General features: G+C 47.6%; 3 protein-coding genes across 7 annotated transcripts in view; 2 read left to right on the top strand and 1 right to left on the bottom strand.

Moving 5' to 3' along the window:
* CBL (Cbl proto-oncogene) overlaps window positions 1-11,563 on the top strand; it is a 47,997-nt gene extending 36,434 nt beyond the window's left edge. The window contains exons 11-16 of the mRNA XM_079954669.1: window positions 478-855; window positions 2,286-2,380; window positions 3,304-3,459; window positions 4,940-5,043; window positions 5,400-5,582; window positions 7,408-11,563. Coding sequence (XP_079810795.1) covers window positions 478-855; window positions 2,286-2,380; window positions 3,304-3,459; window positions 4,940-5,043; window positions 5,400-5,582; window positions 7,408-7,691 — 1,200 coding nt within the window. The 3' untranslated portion in view covers window positions 7,692-11,563. The remainder of the gene's footprint in view (window positions 1-477; window positions 856-2,285; window positions 2,381-3,303; window positions 3,460-4,939; window positions 5,044-5,399; window positions 5,583-7,407) is intronic.
* The window catches only part of NLRX1 (NLR family member X1), a 307,093-nt gene that overhangs the window by 86,635 nt on the left and 200,832 nt on the right, over window positions 1-19,626 (top strand). The gene's annotated exons all lie outside the window — the stretch shown is intronic.
* The window catches only part of MCAM (melanoma cell adhesion molecule), a 53,239-nt gene continuing 46,726 nt past the window's right edge, over window positions 13,114-19,626 (bottom strand). For 3 of the 4 annotated variants that reach the window (XM_079954711.1, XM_079954710.1, XM_079954709.1), the window contains exons 14-16: window positions 16,146-16,287; window positions 15,125-15,242; window positions 13,114-14,223 (exon numbers count right to left, since the gene is read on the bottom strand). In XM_079954711.1, the coding sequence (XP_079810837.1) occupies window positions 14,194-14,223; window positions 15,125-15,242; window positions 16,146-16,287 (290 nt within the window). In that variant the 3' untranslated portion in view covers window positions 13,114-14,193. The remainder of the gene's footprint in view (window positions 14,224-15,124; window positions 15,243-16,145; window positions 16,288-19,626) is intronic. The other variant, XM_079954712.1, reaches the window with a different exon arrangement.

The following is a 19,626-nucleotide window of genomic DNA, read 5'->3' as shown; positions in this document are numbered from 1 at the left end:
CGGGAACTCTCTCTCTCCCCCTGCTGGTTCCTTCCTCAGCATCCGAGGGTCTCCTAGCCTCTTTGAGCCCTTCCACCACCTGACTCTCCGATGGCAGTTCCCTGACAGTAGGAATGACACCTTCCTCTTTCCGAATGGGGTAATCTTCCTTTTATCCGAGGAGATCTGTGTGGAAGCTGTCTCGTGTGTTTCATTATTTTGCTATCTGGACCATCTCTTCCTTGAGTGCAAACCAGGGTACGCATTGGCTTGCCATCTTGTCTGGCGTTTGACACTCCTGGCCGCCGTACTGATGGATATTGTGTTACTCAGCACAACCATTTAGTGGTGCTTGCCCTCAGGACATGCCTCAGTTTCTTGTTACCCTGCAGTTGCTACCGGATTCAGGTTTTTGTGGGACACCAGGATTCTGATTGCAAGCTTAGACTTCACTTGCCAGCTTTTCCCATCTTACTTACTGGTCTTTGTTTCTCCTAGGCTGCACCCAGCTCCCTCCACAAGGACAAACCTTTGCCGATCCCTCCGACGCATCGAGATCTCCCCCCTCCGCCACCTCCGGACAGGCCGCATTCCCTTGGGCCCGAGAGTCGGCCTCAGAGGCGGCCTCTGCCCTGCACTCCAGGAGATTGTCCTACCAGGGACAAGTTACCCCCTGTGCCTTGTAACCGCCAGGGGGACCTCTGGTCGTTGCGGCCGATTCCGAAAGCTCCAGCTGTAGCCCTAAGCCCCAATGAGCCTTGGACAAGTCGGGAGTTGACAAACCGGCACTCGCTTCCATTCTCGCTGCCTTCTCAGATGGATTCCAGAGCTGACACTCACAGGCTCGGGAGCACTCTCAGCCTGGACACCCCAGCAGTAAGTGCATCTCAGGCCAGCGGCTGTGTTAGTTTTGCACACTCATACGCCCTGCGTGGAAAATTGCTGCTCTGTATTATTCAGACGCGGGTGGCGCTGTGGCCTAAACCACAGAGCCTAGGGCTTGCCGATTGGAAGGTCGGCGGTTCGAATCCCTGTGATGGGGTGAGCTCCCGTTCCTCGGTCCCTGCTCCTGCCTACCTAGCAGTTCAAAAGCACGTCAAAGTGCAAGTAGATAAATAGGTACTGCTCTGGCGGGAAGGTAAACAGCGTTTCCGTGCGCTGCTCTGGTTCGCCAGAAGTGGCTTTGTCATGCTGGCCACATGACCCGGAAGCTGTCTGCGGACAAACGCCAGCTCCCTCTGCCTATAGAGTGAGATGAGCACACAACCCCAGAGTCGTTCACGACTGGACCTATTGGTCAGGGGTCCCTTTACCTTTATTATTCATTAAGTGTTAGAAAAAAGATTTTGGAGGAGGGATTCCAGATCCTTCCCGCCAACTCTGACCTAGTGAGATCTCACAGAACAATCTTTGCCTGTGAGTTGGTTCATACACTTAGCTGGAACTCCTCTGGAGGGTGTGGGGGTGAATCAGTATCAGTGTTATGCCTTCCCCACCATGTGTGCAGCATAACCAGCAGAGATGTAGGCTGTAGACACTGACATCTCTGGGATCTTATCTCACCTTTCTCATTCTGTGAATCTATGTGCATGAATCGAAAGGGGCAGGGTTGCACAAATGGTGCGTGTATTTGGACTGGTATTCTCAGGTCTCCTGTGTTAGGTGAATGTGTGCAAGTGTCTGTGGTCTGCCACCCCACCTAGACACAGAGAAGGCCTAGAATGAACTGGACTGTAGCATTACATATTAAACAGAATAGTTAACATGGAAAAACTCCTGTAATGCCAGTTGCAGTTGAGTTATTTGAGTGGGCTAGGAAGCAGTGTGAAGAGTACTTGTCCGCTGAAACCACCGGTACACACACCCAACAATGACTACTTGGGTCATTGGAGGCACTACACAAGAGCAATATTTTAGCTACTAAGCCAACAGTTTCTGGTTTGTCCAGAACATCCCTACTGGATTCAGGGAACTGTTTTTTATAATCTCACTGAACCAGCTTCCTAACACTGCATGCTTTACCCATAATAGCAAGCAGCCCATAATAGCAAGCAAGGAAAAAAGCTTGGTTTTTTTTTACCACTTGCCCTGCTTGCTTGGTCATATTTTTTTTCAAGCAAGTTTCCAGACAGTAGCTGTTTCGAAATTGCAAAGCAAGTCTTTCTGACATACGGCCCTTTAGATTGGGTAACAAGCAACCCCTAGGAATTCCTTCTTACCATGAAAAGGTAAACGTGGGCTTCGTGGGGATGTCTCCCTTTTCTTTCAGACCATCTGCCATTGCTGGTATTTGATTTATCTTGCAGAATCAACCTGGCGGGGTCCCAACTGGCTCAGACAGTGAACATTCTAAAATAAAACCTTCTTCTTCTGCCAACGCCATCTACTCTCTTGCTGTAAGGTATGCTCTGGAGCGGGGGCTTTGCCGACAGAAATTTCCTTGAATTGCAGCCAGTGTACAATTGATGTATACCAAGGGTCATCAGTGGGTGCATTTCTGAGATGAATTACTGGACAGTCATACCTCGTGTTGCATCCGCTTCATGTTGTGTCTTTTCGCGTTACATCCCGCAGCAACCCAGAAGTACCGGAACAGGTTACTTCCGGGTTTCGCCGTTCATGCATGCGCAGAAGCGCCAAATTTGCACTGTGCGCCTGCACAGACACGGCGATTCGAGTTGTGGGCATTTCACGTTATGGACGGGCCTTTGGAACGGATCCCGTCCGTAACATGAGGTACCACTGTATTGTATTTGAATGCAGAACTCCAGCCTTGTTAGTTTCAGCATGTGGCTTCTCTTGCATTTGTCACTTACTGTGCTCCTTAGAGGGGTATGGGGGGGCAAATATAAAATAAGTGCAGGAACTATGGAATAGATCAGATATTTTACATTAATCTGGCTGAATTGGAGGTTTTGAAGTTTTTTTTATGTTACCCTGTTTATGTTTTTGAGTTATTTCAGTCCCGAAAATCAGTCAAAATGTCCTGAGGACTCCCAGAGTTGTAAATTTATAAACCCGTCTGGAGAGTGGTTAGAGCATCGCAACCCTAAAAGGGTATAATAAATCAGCTTATTGAAACTGACCCTCCTTCCCCATTTACCCACAAGGCTCTGAGGCCTCTGCTACCTGACAGATGCCACCATGGCACACCTTGAACCGCCCCGTGTGACACACAACACGTCACAGTGTTGCGTTCCTAGAATCTGATTCTTGAGCTGGAAGCCCCTTGTTTGACACTTTGTTCTCAGAGAGCCGATTGCTGCTATTTTGTCCTTGTTAGATGTCACCGTTGACTGTGAACCTTCTCGCTCTCTCCTCTAGACCGTTGCTTGTGCCAAAGCTACCGCCTGGAGAGCACTCGGAGAATGATGAAGACACAGAGTACATGTCACCCTCGTCCTTGCCTCTTGTGCCCCCTGGCTCTGCTGTACAAAAACCAGAGGCCAAATTGCCCTTGGAAATGAGTCAAAGCTCACGGTGAGGCGGCCCATTCAGGGCAGTACAATGGCTGGATTATTTACTTGCTTGCCATTGGGTTTATTTATTTTCCCATTTCTAGATTCCAAAGGCTCTGAGTCAGTTGTGATACTTAAAAGCAACTACTGATAACTTACGGATTTATATCAACACTCCATCTGAGTCCCACTTTGAAAGTTTTGGCATAGCCTTTGAAAGACAGCCCATCATCCAAAAGTTTCTTCGTTATGTCCCTTGATTTATGTAGTATTGCCATCTGCAGTTGAGTTGCTTTGTGTCTGGGTGTGGGTTCCTTTTGAATGTGTCCAAACAGCTGCTGCAGAGTCAGATTCATAAAATATTTTGTGGCAGCTGTCAGTCAGCCCCTCCTCATAAGGATGCATCCTTCGTTTGCCTTGCTCAGAAATCTTGAGATGCACTTGGGAAGTTACCGTATTTTTCACTCTATAACACGCACCCGACCATAACACGCACATAGTTTTTAGAGGAGGAAAATCCGTAGGCATGCCACCCGTAGGCATTCCCTCCATAACACGCACAGACATTTCCCCTTACTTTTTAGGAGGAAAAAAGTGAGTGTTATGGTGCAAAAAATACGGTATAAATACAAAAGGATATTAAAGATGTATTACGCTCACAACAAAACAAAACAAACTCTGACTTAGTTTTGTATGGCAAATGTTTGAAATTCAGTTTTGAATACAACCAAAACAGAGACTTGCCCTTCTAGGGTAATCCAGATCCTTTGGGATGGGGGGAACCTCTGGTCCTCCAGAAGGACGGGACTCCCAACTATCAGGAGTGATGGGAGTTGCTGTTCATCAACAACTGGCAGTCCACAGGTTCTAAAGCTTATTCTGGTGTGGCAAATGCTTGCTCTCCTCACCTCATTTTTGTCACTTACTTTTTTAAAGGGTGTATTGCATTTGTATCTAATGTACAGTCGTACCTTGGATCCTGAACACCTTGCGAGTTGAACGTTTTGGCTCCCAAACGCCACAGACCTGGAAGTGAATGTTCTGGTTTGCGAATGTTCTTTGGAACCCAAACGTTCGACCCAGCTTCCGATTGGCTGCAGGAGTTTCCTGCAGCCAATCGGAAGCCACACCTTGGTTTCCAAATGTTTTGGAAGTTGAACGGACTTCCGGAACGGATTCTGTTCGACTTCCAAGGTACCACTGTACTGATGATCCATTTCCCAAAAACAACTCAACACGATACACAAAGTTTCTGTGTAGCAGTAGAAAAATACAGAATGGGGCCTTGGAGTAGAAATGTATTTGAAAATATGGTGGTGAGTGATGCTTCAAGGTTTGCACAATGTAGGGGACAAATGGAGCGCAGTTTTGGCAGTATGTTGCCCAGATATGTTCTGGGTGCTGATGGCCCTGGGTACTAGGTGCTGATGGCCCTGTCCTCCTGCGGGATCCAGCCGAGTTCCTGAAGCCAATGCCCTTTCTTTTTCTTCTTCTCTGCTTAGAATGTTGGACTGTGACCAGGAAATGGACGGGTGCACCTATGAAGCAATGTTCAACATCCACTCCCAGGCAGCTCCTTCTGGCTCTGAGGCTACCAATATTCCTGGTAAGTTCCCAGGGGAGAAACATCATGATTCAACCAGGAGAAATACCACAGCCGAGTCCTCTCACTTCCACTGATGGGATTTTTGCTTTACATAAGGAAATCAGGGTGTCAGTAAAAGAGAGCCTAATACAAAATAAAAAAGGTGGATGGTGTTTCGCAGCCTGTGACATTGGGACAAGTTTTGCTTCCCTTCTGTTCGTTGCACTTTCTGACGTTTGTACAACATCCTCCGCTTTGGGTTTTGGCTGTGAAGTGTCTCCCTTTGAAACGTTTCCACTCAGACAAGGTCTGCCGGAACTGGGGCTGGAGCCAAAGGTGTCTTCCTTGTTTTGTAGTTTCTTGCTTCTTCTTTTAAGATGGAGGGGATGTAGCTGCTGCCAATGCCAGCAATGGCCCCGAGGAGTCAGAGAACGAGGAAGATGGTTATGACGTGCCCAGGCCAGCCCTCCCGTTGACTCTGGCTCGCCGCACCCTCTCAGATATCTCCAATGCAACCTCTGCCTTCAGCCGGACCTCTCTGGATGCGGAAATCTTATCAGGTTCGTTGGTTTCATATAGTGTTTCTGTGCTGCCCAACAAAAAAAGTTCTTTGGGTGTTTTAAAGCATCAATCAAATAATAAAGTACAGATTTGAGACCACAATACAAAAAGAAAGCATAAAGGTTTAGAAGCAGAACATATAATCAATACAGGCAACTCCCCATTTACACATGTGCATGTTCAAGGCACATGTGATCACACACACACACACATCACTATGAACCCAGAAGTGGCACAAAAAGGGGCAGAAATGGTGTCTAGCAATCCCACAAACTTTTGGACCAACCTTTGAGGCCTGTGAGGTATTGGAGTTCGAGCAAGGAGGTTTGGAGGAAGCATGTGCGGTGGAGTTTGGTGGTGGTTGTTTATTATTATTATTAATTTTATTTTGATTGATTGAATTTGTATACCACCCTCTACCCTGAGGTCTCAGGGCATTTTTTTCAAGGGTTTTTCAAGGGCTTACAGAGGTTTGGAGGGCATTTGCAGGCTTTTTCAATGGTGTTCCCAGAACATGTGATTTCATTTAAATGCGTGGTGCCTTGGAACGTAACCCCTGCCTAAATGGGGAGCTTTCTGTATAAGCAGTGGAAGATTTTTAACTACATTTTTTTAAATGAAAAAAGCCTCCCCCCACTCAAGACTTAAAGAGATAAATAAAATGCCTGGAATAATAATAATAATAATAATAATAATAATAATAATAATAATAATAATAATAATAATAATAATAATAATAATTGCGTTTTATATTCATTTATACCCTGCCCATCTGGCTGGGTTTCCCCAGCCACAGATAGACGCCAGGTAAGCCTTTGTGCGGAAAGCATTCCACCAGCAGGCTGGCATCAGGGCACACTTCCAATTTTGCTGCATGGTAGGTCTTACAGGCCAGCCCTGTACTCCCCTCTTGCGCAATTCCATGGTTCGTGAACAGTGTAGGGCAGAAGCATCTGCTGTGGCTGACAAGCTGCTTTCCACCTGTTGCCAAGGGGATCTTTTGCACTAGATTTTGATGCTGCAAACCCGCCGGTGCCACATCCCAACTTTTGAGAGAGCTCATCCGTAGCCCTTTGTGCTCTGGAGTGAGCTCCGAGAGGGACTTGCACATGCTTTTCCTCTCTTTGTTTGTAAGAGAGGCTGGGAACTTGGCAGGCAATGCGGTTTTGAGGCGTTCCTTTTTCTTGCGCTTTGTCAAGCATTTCTCAGAATGCCTGCAGCACGAAGGCTACTTCTGCTTAACATCACTACGCCAGATATGACTCAACCTAAACCACAAAGTTTGCCATTTCACCTCCCCGGGGTGATAAGAGAGGATTAATAGTCAATTTCAGCTGTTGAGGATAACTATTGCATTGATGCAAGTAGCACCAAATTTAATTGAGTTTTGATTCCAGGTAAAACATGTGGCTGTTCCTCTAAGCAATTGACTAAAGTGGTGTATCTCGCCTTGGCTGATGAAGTTAGCGTTTTGCCTGTTTTTAATCTTTAGGTTGTACATAAATAAAATAGTGCTTTATATTGTGTATTAATGCTCCTGAACAAGGGAGACCAGGTTATAAATAAACGAATTGTCTATCTGGGTGTTCAAGCTACTGAATATCTGAAATCTGTGAATCTTTCTGCATACAAGGTTGCAATTATATTCCGGTTAACCATAGGATTTAATGGTGAAGAGTTAGGTCTTGTGAAAGAGAAGGATTTCGGCTGCAGATTCCCAGATGTTCAAAGAGCATGAAGCTGAAACTGTGTGACCTTTAAAAAGTACCTGTCCTCCTGCCCCTGCCCCACACTCCCCAAATGATATGGTTCTTTCTCTTCCAGGTTTGTCTGATGGCTCCCAGGTCCCAGAGCGGCCTCCAAAGCCCTTGCCCCGGAGGATAAACTCTGAACGCAAAGCAGGCAGCTGCCTGCAAACTGGTGGAGCAGGGCCGGCCCCTGCTTCCTCCCCGCAGCTCTCCAGCGAGATCGAGAACCTCATGAGCCAAGGCTACTCATATCAGGACATCCAGAAAGCCCTTGTCATTGCCCATAACAATATCGACATGGCCAAAAATATTCTGCGGGAGTTTGTCTCCGTCTCCTCCCCCGCTCACCTAGCCACATAGCACACATCCCCTTGGCCCTGCCTGGGACACCCCTGCACATCCAACCTGCCTGGGCAGTCTCCTGCCCAGCTTCTACCTAGAGGAGGCAACGGGCTCCGCGAGAGACTTCCTGCGAAGGCAGGCTTGCCTCGACAGAGAGTAATCGGTCATCAGGGTTTCATGCGATTCCAGGTTTCCAAGCAAACGGAACGAAACGGAGCAGATAGGTGCGTCCTCTCCAGTCTGTGTGTCTTTTGGAGTCCCTCCCCTCTTGGCCCCTTCCTCCCGCACGTCCTCGTTGGAGGGGGCGGTTGTGTCGCTTTGGAAAGACCTCTTAGTTCCTGTGCTGGTGGACAAGAGGGCGGGAGCGGAAGGGCGTTTGCCGGGGTGTCTTGTGTCGTGCTGTGAATTAAAAGGGGATGCCAGTCTGTCGAATGGCGTCTCCACCTTTCTTGTGGCGTGCCCTCCTGTGGTTCAGGGTACTCTTTGCTGCTGTATGTTTTGGCTCAGGCTTTTTAGACCACCTGCTACCGGGTACAGATTCTTGACTAAGGAAGTGGTTTTGGTAGCTTCCTTCTGCTACAACACCCTCCCTCTCTCCCCCCACAACTCCCCCAAATGTTCTCCCTGTTCCCTTTCTACATCTCCAGTCATTTCTGGCTCCTCCTCGGTCTGAGTCATGCTTCTCCTGTTGCCAGCATTAACCTGACGCACACTGGATTTTAAGGCATCGGAGATGCAAGACTTCTTGCCTGCTCTCGGGCTGGTGTGATGATTGGATGTAGCTGCGTGGCCCCCCAGCTCCAAGCATTCTGTGCTGTCCTGCTTTTACGTAACCGAGGCTGTTGAGGACTGGAGCAGCTGCCCTTTAACACACCCAGAGCAGCTGCTTGGTCAATGTGGCATGTCATCTTCGTAGCATCTACAGGTCCCGTGGCCATCGGATCCCTTATTTCCTTTCACTTCCTGTGGATGAGAGTTAACTGTGCTGGATTACTTATGCATTGATGTGGGCAGCTGCATCCAGCATCTGTGGAAATAATTTTTGACCAGCTCAGCAGTCAAAATGCAACAACTCCCTGCAGGGCTTTTGTGAAAGGGGATGATTCCCCACCCCCACCCCCCGCCTCCTTCGCTCTGCTTGTTGCATTTTTCTTTTTAAAGTTCAGGTTCTTTTGACAAACAAGTCAAAAGAAACCGTAACGGGAGGGGAGGAAAAGAAGAGTGTGGCTTCTGAATGTTGCCCTTGTTTGGGCAGGCTGATGGAGGTTTAGAAAGATGAATTTGGACCTTGATGGCCACCGTCTGGCTGATGGACAGCAGGCAACCTGAATTTAGAGGACGCCTTCCCTCTTCCATCCTCTTCCTCAAGCCTTCACTACAGTCTCCCCAATTACAGCATTAGTCATGTGAAAATGTATATCTTAAAACAAGTTGCATGTTTGGTTTTCCCTGCAGTTTCCCTGTTTAAATAGGCCTGGTTCCTCTGCCCCAGATAAGGATACTAAGACTTTCCCCCCAGACGAGGGGGCGGGCATAGAAAGAGGCTGCTTATCTTGTGTTTCTCTCTAAATGGGCAGCCTTGCTTGTCCACAAGCGCTTGGATCCCTGGGGAATAACTGCAGAGGATGTCAGAGATGGCACCTGGTTGTGCAGGTGCCGTGAATGCACCTAGCTGGCACTTTGTTAATTGTCAGCAGTGCTGTTTGAATGACACACTATGAAGATTTGAAGACTGGCAGGAGTTTGCTGTTGCCTGCAGTGGTCCAAAAGCAGAATTGTTGACCTGGCAGCTGTGGCCCTTCTCTTGCTGCCCAGAGAAAGAGTTGTCAGTTGCCAACACCTCACAGAGGCTTCAGAAGCCCCCTCCATGCATGGGATGGGCAGTGGCAATGTCAGTCTGATCTTGCTGCTTTCATGTGAAACACTGTGAAGATTATTACCTAGGGGGTCTCGGCTAGAGTGCATTTTGAATAACTTGATAGCATTTAGGAGCAAGGTGAGCAGAGGGTCTTTGCGACAACTGCAGAGTAGAGAGTTGTGGCCAGGCAGTTTAGGAACCAAGGGGGCTGTGCAATTTCAGAGTGTGAAATGTTGGAGCAACCACTGGACGCTCCTCTTGGATATTTCTTCCCACATCCGGGCCACGAACTCCACATCAGTTTTGGAGACTAGTTTGGTGAGGACTAGCTCTTTGCAAAGCTGATTTCCTAGTCCACCGGAGAAGCTGTTGGCATAGCACTGGAAACTCGGTTGCAGTCAGCCTTAATCTCTTTGTGCAAAGCGGCAGCACCAACTTGCCTTTGCAGATGGGCCTCTACAGATGCTCTCCACGCCCTGAGCAGGGCCATCCTCGTTTCGGGACGCCTTCTGCCTGACAGGAACACTCCACATACTATAGCTGACCGGACTTTACTGCATGTCTCCTTTTTGTCCACTTCTTGTGTCTTACATTTACATGAGAACTTTTAAAGTGGCTCTTTCTCCTCGAACCACATGAATGTCTTTGTTTGCAAGCACAAGGGAGGCAGAGCGAGAAACGCCTCCCGGGGTGTGTTCCCTGCTGCTTTTAAAAATTTTACCTTATTATGTTTCCCCCCCGTGTCTCTTAATCTTTAAAAAAAAAGAAAAAAAGGTTGACTTATTTTACTTAAAGCCAAATGTATAGTGCCTTTTGATGGGGGAAATGCTCTATCTCCAATCTTGCATCTGAAGAAGAGACAGATTTAAAACTTGACCAGGGAAATCCATGGAGCTGCTCCTTGGAAGGAGAAAGCTGTCGCCCCAAAGCTAACATGGTGTGTGTGTTTTTGTGTGTGTGTGTTGTTCAGCCTGAGCAGGTTTTCTTTACCTTAGTCCTTAGTGTTGGAGAGTTGTTCGTATTGCTGGCTGCCCTAAGCTTGGATTGAAGGCAGTAATAGCGCAACTCAGATGCAGGATTTTGACACAACCAGTGTGGGTCACCCAAAATATCCCAGTTTGTCGCCCCCCCCATCCTTTTTCTTTTTAAAAACAAATGAGGCTTAAGACTGGAAGCAAAATACAGCTGCACCTCCAGGCGCATGTGCCAAGTTTCCTGACAACTTCCGAACCTCTCTGTATGCGGGGATGGAGTGCAGTCTTCTGGGATCGTCTGTTGAGACTCCAGTCGATTCCCCCATAGTTTTGCAAGAGTTTCCTGTGGATTTTGCCCTGAAGTATTAAATGTCCAGTGCCTGTTCAATTTGCAGCGTCCGTTTTGCAAATGCTGCCTCCCCCATCTTAGAGCTGCATATGCATTTGGGGTATGGGTGTGCGGCTTTATGAATGTCACTTCGAGTAGCCAATTTCGGAGCAGTGCGACTTGCCATCGGCAGCCCTGTTAGCTCACTGGTGTACAACCGCTGCTCTCGTGACTAAAACTGCAAGGCGGGGGGTGGGGGGGCTAGGAAAGCTGAAATGCTTAATGGATAAATTACCTTTGAGTGGGAGAGAGAGGTTATTAGTAGCTTTATTTCTCCTGAAGGTTGAGAACCAATTTTAATATCAGTGTTAAAAAATAAATGAATTCAGATTTTCACTGACTATTTTAAAAGTTATAATAATGTCATTAATATAAAAAATATATTAGCAGTATTTAATCCTTTCAGACCTGTAAAGAATAAGAACAGAAGGTAAATATTCTTACAGAGTAGCTGAGCTTTAAGGTTCATTTGGTCTAAAGTCCTCATTTTGTTCTGCAAAATGCATTGTTAATGTTTTTAGAGGTTATACTAATGTTATTTATTTTTTATTTTTCATTCTTGTAAGCTGCCCATGAAAGAGCTTGTGGAGGATTTAGGGTATTTCATGTGTGTCAGTAAAATAAAAAAAACAAAGTTTTATTTTTAAATAAATTTCTTTGTTGTAGCATATTGCTTCTGTTGTGTCATTTGCAACTCCAGTGAAATTGGGCCTCTTATCCCAGTAAGTTTTACGTGTACTCAAAACTTCACAAAAGTGTACCGTGGCTGTCTCCCTGGAACTGATGCTCCTTGCTTAGGATCTCTGCTCACATTCCATCCAAGTCAGAGCTCTGCTTCTAGATATGGGTTGTATGATTTGGTGTATTTTAAGTGCTCAAAAAAAAAATATTATCATGTGGTTTGGAAACCTGTGATCCCCCCAGATGATGTTGGATGGTGACTCCCATCCTGTTGGGAATCATAGAATTGTAGAGTTGGAAGGGGCCCTGGGAGTAATCTAGTCTACCCCCTTGCAAGTTTAACAGCATATGAAGTACTGCAGAAATGAGGACTAAACTCCAGCATTCTAGTGACCTTTGCCTTTTCTGTAAGCTGGCATCCTTAAGTCAATGAAAGATAAGGCTTTCATTGGGACAGTGTTTGTGGGCAGGGCCCAATGCCTTCTGCAATTTTTCCTATCTGAATTCTTGCCCCTACCAGCCTGAGAGGAGGTTTACAATTCCTTCCCTTGCCCACAGAACCTGGTTTCACTTACGATTGTGACAGAACTCCCACCCACCTATACAGAAATGCCAGGCAAATATTGCTTACATTGATAGAAGTGGAGAGGGAAAGATGTATGTTTAAAATAAACTAATCTTCAGCAAGAATTTTTAGACACAATGTGTCATGTTACCTGCTAATCCATGCCTGTGTGAATCAGGTTTTTTAAACCTTCAAGTGCTTTACAGTGGCTGATATTTTCTCCTTGCCATGTATTCCATTCATTAGGAAAGAGCCAATGCTTGAAGACTTTAGCTTTTTATTTTTCATATACATATATATATATATATAAACCCTGCAACTCAGACACTCTTAAATTTACACACATCAACAAAAATATATAACAAAAGCATTTTTTGTTTGCTAATTTTATAGCTTACACAGAAAGCGCAACACCCCCTTCTTCCCCCCGTTTTTGGTGGATGAGTTTGCACTTTTTAACCACTCGGAAAACAAAGAGTGTCTAAAGCAAAACCTTAACTGTTTTACCCAGTTTGTGTTGAAAGCTGTTCACTTCTGGGAGGCTTTGAGGGGAATGGAAAGCCGAACTCTGCAGGAAGTAATTCCGTATGGAAGCAGCTAGCTACAGTATTTCCGTCTGGTGTCCATTTAGAATTCTGGGGTGTGGACAGAGAAGCAGAAAGCTTTTCTTAGGCACTGGACCAGCATGGTGAAGTACGGCATTCTGTAATACTTCCTGGTATGTTTAAGGACGAAGAGAGTTGTCATCAGCACCTGCTCCGAAGGCTGCATGACAATCTCATTTTGGTACAGGCACCAGCTTCCTTCACATTCTCCGTGTGTCACCTGCTGCTGCTGCTGCTATCAGAGCAGAGCAATTCAAGATGAATTTCAATGCACTCGATCTGTTAGCACAAGAATTTATACTTCTCTCTTCCTCACCCCCTCATCTGCCCTGCTCTGGAGGGTTGAGAAAACAGATTTTTTTTGGGGGGGGGGAGGGACCACCAGGGAGGAAGCATAAATCCTTGTGCTAACAGAGCAGGTTCCTTGGTGCTACACTAAAATAAAACCCAAAATAATTGTAGAAAACTACCTCATGTGCTTAACACCCTATTTTAGTGCCTTGTTTCTGCTCCTGTGGCCTAAGGAGAGGCAGGACTTCCAAAGACTGGCAAGTGTGTCACCTGCAGCAAGGTAACCCAGAAGCTCTGCTGAAGGGGGTTTGGGGGGGGGGGGCAGAAGGGACAATAACCTACGTTCTTGGGTAAAAACAAGTGTGACTATACAGTGTTTGTACAAAAAAGAGACTTTATTCCTGTCATAACATCTGAAGTGCAGAGAGAGCCTCCTCTCTGTACAGTTATCCTTTATGTTATATTGGAAGTAAGCAGCACTGACTTCAATGAAACTGAGTCCCTAGTGAGTGTCCTTAAGACTTCTTACCTCCATTCCCACCCCACCCTCTGCCGTTTGGAGGGCTAGGGCTTCTGAAGCGCAGCTGATTCCTTCAGCACCTTGCTGCGAAGAACAGCAACAGTTCAAGGAACAGCTGAGGCAACTCTGGCTTTCCACAAGTATTCCACATGCCAGACAGAGCCAAATCCATCACACACTTGCCATTCTCCAATCCTGTCTATAAGGTAAGATTTTTAAGTTTTCTTCTCCAATTTACAAAGTCTCAATTAAAAAAAAAAACTCCAACCAATTCAGCTCAGCAAGCGCTGTTATATTTTTTCTTTTACAAACTGACTGAAGCCCCATACAATTATGGTAGACTATATGTTCCTCTACCTGCCCCACTCAAAAACCCCTCCTTAACGTGGATTCTCTAAAGGGAGTAATTTTTAAACTAAGACTCCCTTTTTTTGGTCTGAAAACTGATTTGCTTCAGCTGCTTTGTCCTTCAAAAACCTGAGGGTGAGGTTGCAAAGTATTATTTGCTGTGGAGCCATCTTGTGCCTTATTTGCTGCTGCTGTGCCTCTGAAAGACTATGACCGGGGGAGCAAGAGGGGTGGAGGCATCGAGAAGGAACAGGAGAAATCTTCAAAGGGGCGCAGCTGTCTCTCCTTTCTCAGTTCCTCAAATCGATGTATTTCTCTCCCTTTTTAAAGCAGCAAAAGAAAAAACAGAGTTACATTGCAATTATGGCCCAGTAAAATACATGCACACCCACTTCTGTTGTCCCACAGTGTGAGATAGCCGAGGTAAGATGATGGCAGCCGTTTTGAATGAGATTGCGTGACTGGCTTGGAGGCACAGTAAAAAGAAAAAAAAAAGCACATGCAGGACCATTTTTCTGTATTGGAATAGAGAAGCTCCTCTGGCTAGACTGCAGGAGAGAGGCAGGAAAAGCCCTCCCATAGGTGGTTGCTAGAGAAAAGCTGAGGGGAAGAGAGAATGGGGCTGCATGCACACTGTCCACATGGAGCACGAAAAGCTGCTTGATGGGAAGGTGGCAGGAGGGGCACCTGCCAAACGCAGGGAGCAGCAGGGGCTGAAGTTGCTGGATCAGGGAGACCTAAGGGGAGGGGCAGAGGGGCATCTGCTGACACTAAGAAACCCACTTTTGGCCCATGCTAAAAGGCATGGGGGAAAAGCGAGAGCTGTACCCCTTACGCAGAGAGACAGGCTCTTCCTGCTTGGATGTCTTAGCAGTGGAAAATGCTAAGCTTCCCCCGTTCAGTTCACTATTACAGTTTATGAAGCGGTGGTGGGCTTCCTAACGTAACCACAGCACATTCAAGAGTGGGAGTGGGGGGCAGAAGGGCATAGCAGCTGGGCCAATCTACACCAGGGGTTACAAACCTCCCCCCCGAACATTTTTTTTCTTTAAAAGGAATGGATAGCACACGGGCCGAAAGCCATATGTGCAACCCAAGGTGGATTTGGGGAAGGATGACACATTGCATCAAAAACAACGTTTTTATATACACCATGTTTTTATACACCACAGCTGGGTCCTCTGAACCATCGCCTCTGCTAGCCATGGCAAACTGGCCTACCTGGTCACCTGCCGATCTCTTCTCGCCGTTGGCGCCCTGCAGGAGCCCCGCCTCTTCAGGAAGTTTATCTGACTTAACTTCAACTACAATCTCGTCTTTATGCGCTTCGGGCTTTGTGCTAGGGAGGAGGGAGGGTAACAGTGTTGAGACGCATCCCTGCAGAGTGGGTGGGCTGCAGGCTGGGACAGAACAGCAGTTCCCGGGGGGCTTATCATTCAGCTCCTCTGGGTCCAGCAGAGGCTTGAGCTAGGCAAGTGCTTCAAGGGAGTGGAAGGGAACCCCACCACAGACCTTGTCCCCGCTGGAGTCTCTGGCCAGCTTTGGAGGCGCTTAGAAAGCTTGCAAGGGGTGCGGGTGGTGCTGTGGGTTAAACCACAGAGCCTAGGACTTGCCGATCAGAAGGTCAGCGGTTCAAATCCCCGCAACGGGGTGAGCTCCTGTTGCTCGGTCCCTGCTCCTGCCAACCTAGCAGTTTGAAAGCACCCCTAAGTGCAAGTAGATAAATAGGTACCGCTCCGGCGGGAAGGTAAACGGCGTTTCCGTGTGCTGCTCTGGTTCGCCAGAAGCGGCTTCGTCATGCTGGCCACATGACCCGGAAGCTGTATGCCTGCTCCCTCGCCCAATAAAGCGAGATGAGCGCTGCAACCCCAGAGTCGGCCACAACTGGACCTAATGGTCAGGGGTAAAGCTTGCAAAGCACTATTTGACCAGTGACTTGGGTGGGACAGAAGTCAGAAAGGCGTAATCTCATGGCCAAGGGCAAATGTCTTTTGCCTGCAGCCATCACCGATCAAGCCCCTAAGGCTGCTGAGTTGGAAATGACGTTGCAAAGGGCCTAGTGGGCAACAGCAGTTCAAGGTCCACCCCACTTCCTCCCTCCCATGGGATCAGAAGAAGCGCGCTGCTTGGTGCAAGGAGACTGGGAGGGGGCAGGAAGGGAAGAAGCGTGGTCTCTGGTAGATGGATGAGAGGGAAGGAGGGAGGCACCCAAAAGGCTGCAAGGAAAGGTGTGTGTGCTTACATCTCTTGTTTGCCTGAGCGGCCACAGGTGAGCTTCCCTTTCTTGTGCAGGAAGTAAAGGACGGCGCCCAGGACAGCAATCGCCAGGATGCAGATGACAACGGCCACAATGATCACACCTTTGCTCTCCTGTGCTGTCTGCTCTGCTCGGGGGAGGGGGGTGGAGGAGGAGGAAAGAAAATCCAAACAGAATTACCCTTCTTGCAGCCACAAAGCAGCTCTCAATATTTCCCTGGCTTCCTCCCAAAGTGTAGCTTGAACCAGGACTGAGCCCTTGCAGGTTGAAATAGAGATGGGCCTCTCTGAGCATGGGCAGAGAACCACGAAGGCACAATTCGTGCAGGCATCACTTCACTGTTCTGTGAAGAAGATTACAGCACTGCTGCTATTTCCGCTCACGGCTTTGGAAGGACTGACATTGGGAGGAAGAGAGAGAAAAGGCATTTCTGGGCAGATCTAAAGCAGATCTAAAGCAAAGACCTGTTCAAATGCAAAGGCCACCCAAGCAGTTGCTGGAGGGTTCTGGCAGCAGATGTTTTGGGACTACAATTCCCATCGTCCCTGATCGCTGGTCAGGCTGGCTGCTGGGAATCTGCTGGGAGTCCAAAACGGTTGAAGGGCACCAAATTGGGGAAGTCTCCAATACATCTCAGGAGATGGAGGGAGTGGAAGGCTCCTGGATCTTATGGCAAGACTGCCCCTCCTTCCTTGCAAAGCTTTGCCCCATAATGCTTCATGGCAAGGCTCCATATGTTGCTGTTTCTGGAACACAGAGGAACAGCACAACATGGAACTCAAATTCAGCTCGTTTCTTTTTTAAAAGGAAAAAAAGCAGGTTCCTAGTCCTCTTGGCAATGGCAATGGAGTTTAGTCAACACCTGCTCCAACCTCAGGAACTGACTTAGATTCCCAGAGGGGCAGGAGGGCAGCTGACTTACAGCTCCTGAAGACTAGTAAAGAAAGAAACAAATAAGACAATCATGCACATTGACGCAGCTTCTCTTCCCCCGCCCCCGCCAGTAGCACAAAACTTTTAATTTTTAGTTGTGTTTTTCAAAGCGCACACAGCCCTGGCTACTGTCTCTGAGTCTGGAGTCAAGACCAGCCAGCAAAATGCTAACAGGTGGCAAGAGCAAGCGTTGGTCCGATTGGCTGAGGAAGCCCCTCAGGATGAGGCCCCCCTAACCAAGGGGAGAGGTGGCTAGAGCGGAAGTAGAAAGGATACCTTCCTCAGCCCTTCCAGGAGTTTGGGAAGTTGATGTCTGGTTGTACCCAAACTCGGAAGTTTCGTTCCCTGGCAAGGTGGTGTTGGAAAAGTCATCTGGGCAGCGGCGGGTGGAGAATGCAGGCAAATGTTAACATTTAGTGCTAAGGATGCTGGGAAGCTCTTGGCTTCCAAAGGGGAGGATGGCTCACATGCCCTCTACCCATCTCCCCCTGCCTGGAGCAGCAGGTGTTAAAATGAGTCCATACAAATGTTCTGTGCCAAGACCCATTTTCAGTGAACAAAAAAAAAAAAAAAAAAAAAGTATTCAGTTCCCCAGTAAGCAGATTCCTTCCCCGCCCCCCCCCCCCAAGTTAACAGTACGACAAGCTGATCAATGAAGTATTGTATTGACTTGCTCAAACACACACCCCACCTTAGATTACAGGGTAGATTACAACATCAGAAAACATAATAACAGGCAATCAGTAGAAACGAAAACCGCTAAAACATCTAAAATCTGTATCAACAATCTCCACCGCAATAGGCAATGAATTGGCACATTGAGCAATGCCTAGATTTCAAAAGAAAATTTATATACATATTTACATATTAAATTACACATATTTTATTGTGCTTTCACTATACAGAGCAAGAGTATAGCCTAAAAGAAACAAAAACGAGATATAGTACCTGGATCCATGGGAGGTCCATTTGATAAAGGACACAAACGTCAGTTTTGCAAGTTTATGCTAAACATTTCCCCTCTACAGCATCCCACTTCTCTAGTGACCCATCAGCTACAACCCACCCCCACCCCTGCCAAAGCAGAACAGGGCTGGATTCCCCAAGAAGAGAACGTCAGCCAGAAACCATCACTGCCACCACGCCCTGCCCCACAGCACACCCCCTTCTTGAATCCCCAAAGCATCCCCTGACATGCTCTCCAAGTTCAGTTTCAGTAGAGGTCGAGCCCTGCAAATCGGAAGGAAAAGTTTGGCTCTGAGCACGTGCAGAGGGCTATGCAAGCAACTTCCACACCAGCCTGAGTTCTGGCTTATCTCATTTTGGAGGGGAGAGATAGAGAGAGAGAGAGAAATTTAAGCACAGCTGCCCAGCTAAACTGCTCCCAGTGTCCTCCCCTAATATTTCCTTTGCTGCCCACAGGCTGCTGTGGAAGAACTGCAACTGTTTTTGAGAGAAAGAGAGACACGGAGAGGGGGCTTTTCTCAGGGGCCCAACATAGGCCTGCTTAAATGCAAAGGCAACCTGAACGGGTGGTAGTGGAAACAACTTTCAGATGCAGACTAAGAAATAGCACAATATCACGGAAGGTGCTGGAGGGCGAGGGGCGGCTCCTAGTTGCTGTAGCAAAGCTGATTTTTCCAACCAGCCCCATCTCCCAACAGAGCTACCCCATAATGTATGACATTGGGGGGCAGGATTGGAATGATGTGCTACACGCAGGGCTGGGCATCATCTGAGATTTCCTGGAAGCGCAGAAAAGCTGCAGGGCACAGAAATCCAATTCGGCTCCTGTTGCTTTAGAAAAGCAGCTCCCTAGCCCTTCAAGACTGTAGGCATTTTGTGAGAGAGCACCTGGTTGCTGAAACCTCAGGAGCCGAATGAGATTGCCGGGGGTGGGGGGCAGAATCAAGCACATTCACAGATCAACGTTCTTCTTCCTGCAAAAAACCACATTCCACTTTTTGTTGCTGCTTTTCAAAATGCTCTGACGTTTCCCTGTGAGTTTGGCCAGTCTGCATCAATGCTAACAGGCAGCGAGAGCATGCGTCAGTCCAATTGGTGGATGGGGACCGCCCCTGGGGGTTGCCCCACACCAATGGGAGAAGCTGCCTCAGCAGAAGGAGAAAAGATACCTTTCAGCAGGTGACTTCACGACATACCTTCTGCTGTCTGGTTGTACCCAAACCCTGAGGTTTCATTCCCTGGCATGGTGGGGGTGGGAAAGTCCTCTGGAGAGCAGCGTAAGGGGAAGGGAGGAAGTGTTAATGTCTAGCGCAAAGGATTGTGGGACTCGTGTCATTTGCCAGATCACGTTAGGCTTCTCACCTGGAGGACAATTTCTTGCCCTACCCCCTACGGCAGGCATGAAAGAGTCTATAGGCAATAGCACACAAATGGTCCTAGCCAGGGCTCTGCTTTTAGTATGAACCTCTCGCAGGATGTTGGAATGGAGGGTTAATAAACCCAAGAGGCTGGTGGCAGCATCTCAATTACGCCAGCGACGTTTTACCAATACAGCAATTAAAAGCCA

Source organism: Podarcis cretensis (assembly GCF_951804945.1).
Source record: "Podarcis cretensis genome assembly, chromosome: 15".
Classification (NCBI taxonomy): domain Eukaryota; kingdom Metazoa; phylum Chordata; class Lepidosauria; order Squamata; family Lacertidae; genus Podarcis; species Podarcis cretensis.
This window is presented reverse-complemented; position numbering and strand designations above follow the sequence as displayed.